This window comes from Lolium rigidum, chromosome 4 (genome assembly GCF_022539505.1).
Source record: "Lolium rigidum isolate FL_2022 chromosome 4, APGP_CSIRO_Lrig_0.1, whole genome shotgun sequence".
Taxonomy (NCBI): domain Eukaryota; kingdom Viridiplantae; phylum Streptophyta; class Magnoliopsida; order Poales; family Poaceae; genus Lolium; species Lolium rigidum.
This window is the reverse complement of record NC_061511.1, coordinates 269,769,508-269,777,578: the sequence shown is the minus strand read 5'-3', so window position 1 is coordinate 269,777,578 and position 8,071 is coordinate 269,769,508. Positions and strand designations below refer to the sequence as shown.

Sequence of the window (8,071 nt, the reverse complement as noted above, 5' to 3'; positions counted from 1 at the left end):
CCCGAGGCTTATCTCCGGTGACCGTGAGCTGGCTCCATCGGATAACACTATGAGAATGGGCCATGGATGGAGCAGCAAGAAACCATACTATGTCTCTTGACTCTTGCGAGTGCCCATACTGTTGCTTGCCCGAATGTGTGGGAAGTGGGATTATAGGTATGTCCCCATGGTCCACTTGGTACCATGTACTGTACATATGTGGAAAGGTCACTGCTTTGCAAATTGCAAACATGCTGACTCTCTGTGGGAGTGATGTTTTGGCACATAGGATCATATGATCCCTTTATTTAAAAATGCATGAAATAAAAAATTTGGCTACACGTCCACAAAGTTGTTTCATAAAACTTCGACTTGACTTGTGGCGTGTGTAAAAAAGACAATTCGGTGCTTAAAATAAGACTTGTCACAACATAAATTTTCTCTTTTTTATATAGATCACAAAAAATATCTGTTTTTCTCGAAACTTGGCGTACGCACATATATTGTGGAGATGTACATGTAGAATTTTCTGTTAAATTTTTTCAACACTTCAGAATATATTTTCTTGGTAGAGGGAGCACACGCACCCGGGAACCAAATTGAATTTCCCACTCTTTGTCTACTTTAATGATTTCAACCGTTCAGATTTTGCACTGCACTAAACGATATATATAGACTCTCCAAACCTTCTGCTAGTTGTAGGATAGCGGAGAACTAAATTAGTTCTATGTCAATACCATTCACTACGGGAACCAGTCAAGGTGTCGACGGCCAGATCCTGTGCTGACAGTAAAATATCGGGGCCGTCGGTACAGGACTCGTTTTGGCCAGGCAGCAGGTCAGCCACCGGGACAGGTAAACCGTCGGCACATGAAGGTCTGTGCCGACGGCAACCGTCGGCACAGTTTCGGCCGTCGGCACAGCCTCTCCACCGTGACGGCGAGCTCACAGCGTCAGGTCTGGGCCGACGGCAAAGCCGTCGGCATAGCTATTTTCCATTTTACCACATTAATCTTCAAAAAATCATAACTAAATCATTATAATTCAGAAAAAAACAAATAATATATCAAAATTTTCAGAAAAATAAGTTCTATCTTGGAAAAATATCAAACTTGGAATATTTAAAATATATCAAAGAACCTTTTCAAAAATGAACTATCATATCCGATATTTTATGGCTTTCACACAGAACAACCAATGTTATGGATAGAATCGCGGCATAGTTTTTGATAATGTGCCCATATTGTGCACACATGTGCATCTTGGAATGTCTTACGATGTTGCAGGAGGAAGTTTTCCATTTCATCGCACGAAAAAACCATTTTCTATTTTTGAGGTGTCGAAAACTGGGTGTTTTGTGAAGCAACCACCAAATTAAAGTTTCACATTGGTACCAACACATTTTTCAAAAATATTGGACCACATAAGATGGACAATTTCTTAACCGGTGTATTTGGAACCTTTCCGTCCACGCCTCATGAAAAAGACAAATTCCTACCGTATCGGTAGGAGGCCGACCAGATTTGAACTACAAGTACATGATATAATGCTTAAGATTTTTTTGTAAAAATCAGTTTTATATTCACAACATGCTATTTCATCAGAGATCCAGTGTAAGTTTGGCGAGCCTCAGCCCCGGGGAAAGGATCTTCATGCCCGCCGTTTTGAATATAGTTTGAAATGGGCATAAAAAATTCGAAAACGATCCAAACAATGTGAAACCTTCGCATGGTGTTATATTATGTGTCATAGTTGCAAGGAAAAATATTAAAGTTGGAAAATTGCGAACATCACAAAAAATCATTCACAAAATGAGCTATCATGTTCGAGGTTTCATGACATTTAGGTCAAACGACCAATGTTATGGATAGAATCGCGGCATAGTTTGTGATAATATGCCCATATTGTGCACACATGTGCATATTGGGATGTCTTACGATATTGCTGGAGGAAGTTTTCCATTTCATCGTACGAAAAAACCATTTTCCATTTTTGAGGTGCCGAAAACGGGGTGTTTTGTGAAGCAACCACCACATTAAAGATTCACATTGGTACCAAAACATTTTTCAAAAATACTAGACAAACTAAGATGGAAAATTTATCAACCGGTGTATCTGGAACCTTTCCGTCCACCCCTCATGAAAAAGACAAATTCCTGCCGAATCGGTAGGAGACCGACCAGATTTGAACTACAGGTACATGATATATTGCTCAAGATTTTTTGTAAAAATTATTTTTAGATTCACAACATGTTATTTCATCAGAGATCCAGTGCAAGTTTAGCGAACCTCAGCCCCGGGCAAATGATCTTCATGCCCGCCGTTTTGAATATAGTTTGAAACGGGCATAAAAAAATTTAAAAATGATCCAAATAATGTGAAACCTTCGCGTGCTGTCATATTATATGTCATAGTTGGAAGGAAAAATATTAAAGTTGGGAAATTGCCATAAAAAAAATCATTCACAAAATGAGCTATCATGTTCGAGGTTTCATGACATTTAGGTCAAACGACCAATGTTATGGATAGAATCGCGGCATAGTTTTTGAAAAAAATTGTTTTTAGATTCAAAATATGATATAGATGTCATATTTGGATTCCTCTCATTTTTCTAATCGAGTTAGACATATTATTTGTCAAATTTTGATTTACAGATTTAAAGATATTATTATTCCATATTAAATAAAAAGAAAAAATAAATCATTTTATTGTCCATTTGATTCAAGATTAATATACTTATTCTCGTAGTTTATGTAAGTAATTGTTTGGAATTCAAAAAATAACGATGTGCAACATCAAGTAATAAGGGTTAATAGTATTGATATGGTATTATTGTCAACATGGTGTCATTTCTCTCATGGAATCTAGTCTAAATGGAACCGAGAAGTTAAGCGTGCTAGGGGTGGAGTAGTGTGAGGATGGGTGACTGACCGGGAAGTTTGACCTAATATTAAGTGTAGTTAGAGTTAAAATGGTGCATGTGAGAGATTAAAAAAAATAGAATTTTTTTTTGGAAAAAATTTGAGCCAGAATTTCCAAACGGCGTTATTTCTATGCCGACGGCAACTTTGCCTGCGCCGAGGCGTTATTGTGTTGACGGCAAGGTGCCGACAGCTGTCGTCGGCACAAGCCTATGCCGAAGGCAAGCAAGCTGTGCCGCCGGCGGCCGGCCGTCGGCACCTTAACTGGTTCCGTAGTGATTAGGTTTGTCCCGAAATTAGTGTGCATCAAAATTATACATGGGTGAGCAGTTACATGTGGGTATGCAATTGCACCTTTTTCTTAAAAAAATTACACATGAATTGCACATAAAATTGGGTGACCGAATATTAAGTTAGTTCTAGATCATCTGAGAACTAGCCGACTAGCCGCGTCCAATATCCAACCGATACTTGTTGCCATACATCTCTGCACGAATATAAATGTTTGGAAGTACACACGATATTGTTTTGTTTTCTTTTGGTACTATGAAATGTGTTTTTAGACAATGGATTACACACCTACGAGCCAACAAGTGAGCCTGCCTCGATCACTTCGTGGAGAAGTGCCTCGCCAGCGCCATCCACCGCATGAGCTTTGTCCTGCAGCCTCCTCCGGGCAACGTGGAAGGAGATGAGGAGAGTGGTGGCTAGGGTTAAATGGAGGGGGTCGGGAGGGTGGTGGCTGAGGAATAGAATAGGTAATAGCTTTCGTCTGGAAGCATTGTTCGTTTGTGTCGTTTAAATGAATATAGCAAAGGAAGAACAAAGGAATACTTCCTTTGATATCACCGTTATAAACAAGAACGCAAAAGTTCAACAATCCACCCGAAGAACGAAACAAAGATATTTCTTGCAAAATAGTACTATATGATATGTTGATTTGATCATGTTTATTATAATTTTTCTGTTTTTTCTATTCTTGTGAAGCAAAAAAAAAATACACCAAATTTTCAAACATTCATGTGTTTGAAAATCCATTATTTAGCAAATCCATTCCAATCATTTTTTTTGTTCTTATTCATACTTTCTTTAATCCTATGAACCAGATATGCCCTAAATGAAAGAGTGTCTTTTCAGCATAACCATCATGGGGTTTCTCCAGTACAACCCTCTCACCCCAAACTCAGTTTAGCCTCTTGGGTAATTAGCCGATTAATTAATTAATTGATTTTCAGCCCTCATAATCCCATATCCAAACCCGGTACCCACCTATGGGTATACCGTATAACGCGTACCGCAGCCAAGATCTCTGTCGTCACTCACGTTCTCGCTCTGCTAGTTATTGTGGTCGTCGTTGCCACAATCCACTCCCTTCGATTGCGATCTACTTCGCCATCGGTGAGACAAAAAGGAATGGCGGGACAGGCCGGTGGTGATAGGCCAGACACGCCGACGCCTCTCGCTGTAATTTTGACAAATAAACCAGGCATGCCAGAGTTGAGAGGCCGGACAACCCACATCTTTCGGACAGATAGATCGGCATCCGCTGCTTGGTCTTTGAAGCACTGGCTAGCCTGACTAGCTTGCGGTAGCCGGACGCACGAGTCTTCGTTCCAAACGCATCGGAATATTTGGCCAAATGTTGCCAGACTGTCCGGTCGCACACCATGCCGCCATCATGCTTTCTTGTGCCGGCCAGCACCGCCTTGCGGCCATGGCCGTCAACTACCACCTTTCCGTGCCTCCAGCATGCTAACCACGACCGCCACCGCCCGGCAATATCATTGTCGATGAGCCGTCAACGGCGTACATACATACTAGTCCTATCTATATGTATGCTACATATTTTAAAGAAAGAAAAAAATCGGGCCATACGGTTCTTGTACAGAGCTATATATACACCCATTAAGTTTTTATTAAAAACCCATCATAACCTTAATTACGAAGGGGTATCAAGTGATCTCGTGTACCTTAATTACGAAGGGGTATCAGGTGATCTTGTGTTTTGTTTGAGTCTAAATTTAGAAAGAAAGGTTGTACTGGAGCAAACTCCTCCTCGACTTTCCATTCGTTGCGACTATGCGAAGTGCAGAGTTGCAGATCGATACAAATGGTCCAGAAATTCTCCCACCAAAAAGTTGATCAATTTTTCTAGTACTGTTAATTTACAGACAAACTTAATTACACAACCAATTCTTTTACGCAGAGGCAGTCTGTTACTACTTACTGATCTTGCAATTCCAATCATCCGCGCATCAACTATAAGAAGCTGGTCTAAATATGTACTACCTCGGCGACCCTCAAAAAGGCCAAAACTGAAAAGAAATGTTTATAGCAGGATCAACACGGCAAAACAGGAGGCGCCGAAGCCAACCGTACCTCGCCGACTTCTAAGCTAGTCAGCTAACGGACAGCGACGCCGACAAAGAATCTTGTCGCCTTCCGCCGTTACGTGCTCCTCCCCTGCTCTGCATTGCCGTGGATCTCATCCGCCCAGCTCACACAGGGCACTCTGCACCGCCGTCGTCCTTGGGGTCGTCGTTCTTGGCCTCGGCGGCGGTGGGCGCCGGGGCAACGACGTCAGCGCGGCAGAGCGGGCACGTAGAGTGGAGCCGCAGCCACGCGTCGACGCACGCCGCGTGGAACCGGTGCCCGCAGCGAGGCAAGAGGCGCACCAGGTCGCCGTCCCGGAACTCCACGATGCACACCGCGCACTCCGCCTTCCCGCCGACGGCGTCGTCGCTGCTGCTCGAGTCGTACACGGACACGGGCAGCTGGTCGGGGTCGCTCAGGCGCCTGGACCCCCTCGGCGAGTTCGCTGGCGAACTGTCGGCCGATGACGACACCTCCTCGTCGTTTGCGCCGCCGGGAGACGAGGGACCTCGCTTCCCGGAGAAGAACCGCCAGAAGTAGAAGAAGATGAGGAGGACCATCAGCAGGTTGATGCTGACGAGGCAGGCTGTCAGCGCCGGGCCGTGCGGAGCCCAGTGCTTGCTCTTCTCCACCGCCGCCGCCGCCACCACGGTCGCCGGGCTCTGGGCCGTTGACATGGCCGGCACCGCCTGATGCCGAGAGAAATTAACAACGTATGGCAGTTGCCAATGGTTTGCATAAACCACTGAGACGTCAAGTTCCTTATTCAATCTCAATTCACAAGAAGAAGAACACGATAAGAGGAAAGCTTGTGCAAAAGAACAAAATAGCACGCTGGGAAAGGTAGCAAACAAGAATAGAGGAAGAAGTATGAAAGTGGTGAAGGGAAATGAAGCACATGGGGGGTTTATAAAAAGGTGGAAGGGGAGGCAAGATCGGCCCTTGGTGTTCTGGAGGTGCAAACAATAGGATGGCCATGAGTTTATTAGCATCCAATGGTTTGACTACAGTGTTTGGTATAGTTACATTTGTAAGCTAGATCAGCTTTTACAGCCCTCGTGTATTTTTGTACAGTTTGTTGGAGAAGTGATGGCAGCTAGGAAGATCTCGTTTTATTCTCAACTCTCTCATAACAAATATGATATGTAATTTTCTGTGCTCCGAAAGGATGGCCACTCAGGATGTTGGACCCTTTCCCTCTTGTTTCGATGTGGCGGTAAGTTGATATATATGTGGTTGTCTCAGCAGGAGCTTTGCCCCGATTAGGGTCGGCGCCGGTTGAGTGAAAATCAGTGGGAACACACTGCTCTTTTAACTATTTTGTTCCATGGGACTTCCTCCTAAAGCTGCTCCGCCGACTTGGTTTTCCTCGACCTTGAGAATTCTACTTATTGGCGTCCACAAAAATTCATGGAGAAGGAGTCCACCAAGGGATATGTTATCTATCCTGCCCTTTGATCCGCATATTGATCCCCTGTAGCTGTACTGCTGTAGTGCTACTCCATCTAGCAACCGAGGCACCTCTCCTTAATTACCCTGGTTGCAGGCAGATTTGCCTAGCTCAGAATCTCCATGTATGCCAATGATGTAGTCATGTTCTTTCAAGTCAATCAGAGAGGACGTCAAGAACCTGGTAGACATTCTTGAAAATTTTAGCCAGGTCGCCAGCCTTTGCACCAACATCGTCAAGAGCATCATGATGCCCATTAGACGTGAGAACCTTGACCTTGCCGACTTCCTGTAAAATTTCCAAGTTGCTGAAGTTGATTTCCCAATTAAATACATTGGACTCCCTATCTCCCTTGGGCGCTTCAGGAAGGTGCATGTCGGGGAGGTCGACGCCAATCAAATCTAAAATATCTTCTTACCCAACTGACCTACCCACCACCTAAAGATCAACAAATGATCAATCAAGATGTTCTCCAAGAAGTGTCATAGCTTCCTCTGGGAAATGAAAGACAAGGTTAGAGGAGGACAATGCAAGGTTAATTTGGCACGGTTGTGCCGCCCCAAAAGGCTCAGGGGCTAGGAATTCGGGACTCTAAATTTTCCCAAAGCACTTAGTTGCTGGCTTTGGCAGAGCTGGAAATCCCCTCACAAGCCCTAGGTGGGCCTCGCCACATCGTGTGCGGGCATGGACCAACAACTTTTTGATGCATGCACTACGATAACCTTGGGTGATGGAGGCACTTGAAAATTCAGGAAGTCACCATGGCTTGACGGGTTTGTGCTGCAGCTAGTGGTGCTTTACTATACGGCTTCTCTAGTCATAAGATCATGACGTTTGCACAAGCTCTTGACCACGATGCTTGGATTCTCGACATACGCCTAGAGTTGGTATCCGCGAACCACCTGGCTGAATTCACCATTCTCTAGAAGAAATTGCAATTTGTTTCCCTAATCACGGGCATCCATGACTATATATTTTGGAACTTAATCTCCAACGGTCTCTACCCAACATCCTCCTCTTATAAGGCGAATTAATTTTAACGGGTTGGTTGCTTTGGGTCCCAAACGCAAAGTGTACAATCTTTGCCTAGCTTGGCACCTAGAACATGCTCTGTACTGCTGACCGCCTACCAATAAAGGGGTTGCCCCATGACCAGTGGCGGAGCTTGAAAAAAATTCTTGGGCAGGCCAGGCTAATAGGGAACTCAAAAATATGTGTTTAAACAGATCAATTCACTACAAATTAGTTATGGATCATATCCTTATGTTCCCATTGGTTACAAAATCAGGAGATGCATCCATATATCCAATATTACTATACAATAAAAGAAGTTACACAAAATAAACTAG

General features: G+C 43.8%; 1 protein-coding gene across 1 annotated transcript; it reads right to left on the bottom strand.

Annotated features, from left to right (window-relative positions):
* Positions 1 to 5,021: 5,021 nt before the first annotated feature.
* LOC124650547 (E3 ubiquitin-protein ligase EL5-like) lies at positions 5,022 to 5,969 on the bottom strand. The gene has a single exon (XM_047190059.1). It carries the CDS (start codon positions 5,947 to 5,949, stop codon positions 5,398 to 5,400), a length of 552 nt encoding a protein of 183 aa, XP_047046015.1. The 5' UTR covers positions 5,950 to 5,969; the 3' UTR covers positions 5,022 to 5,397.
* Positions 5,970 to 8,071: the final 2,102 nt, after the last annotated feature.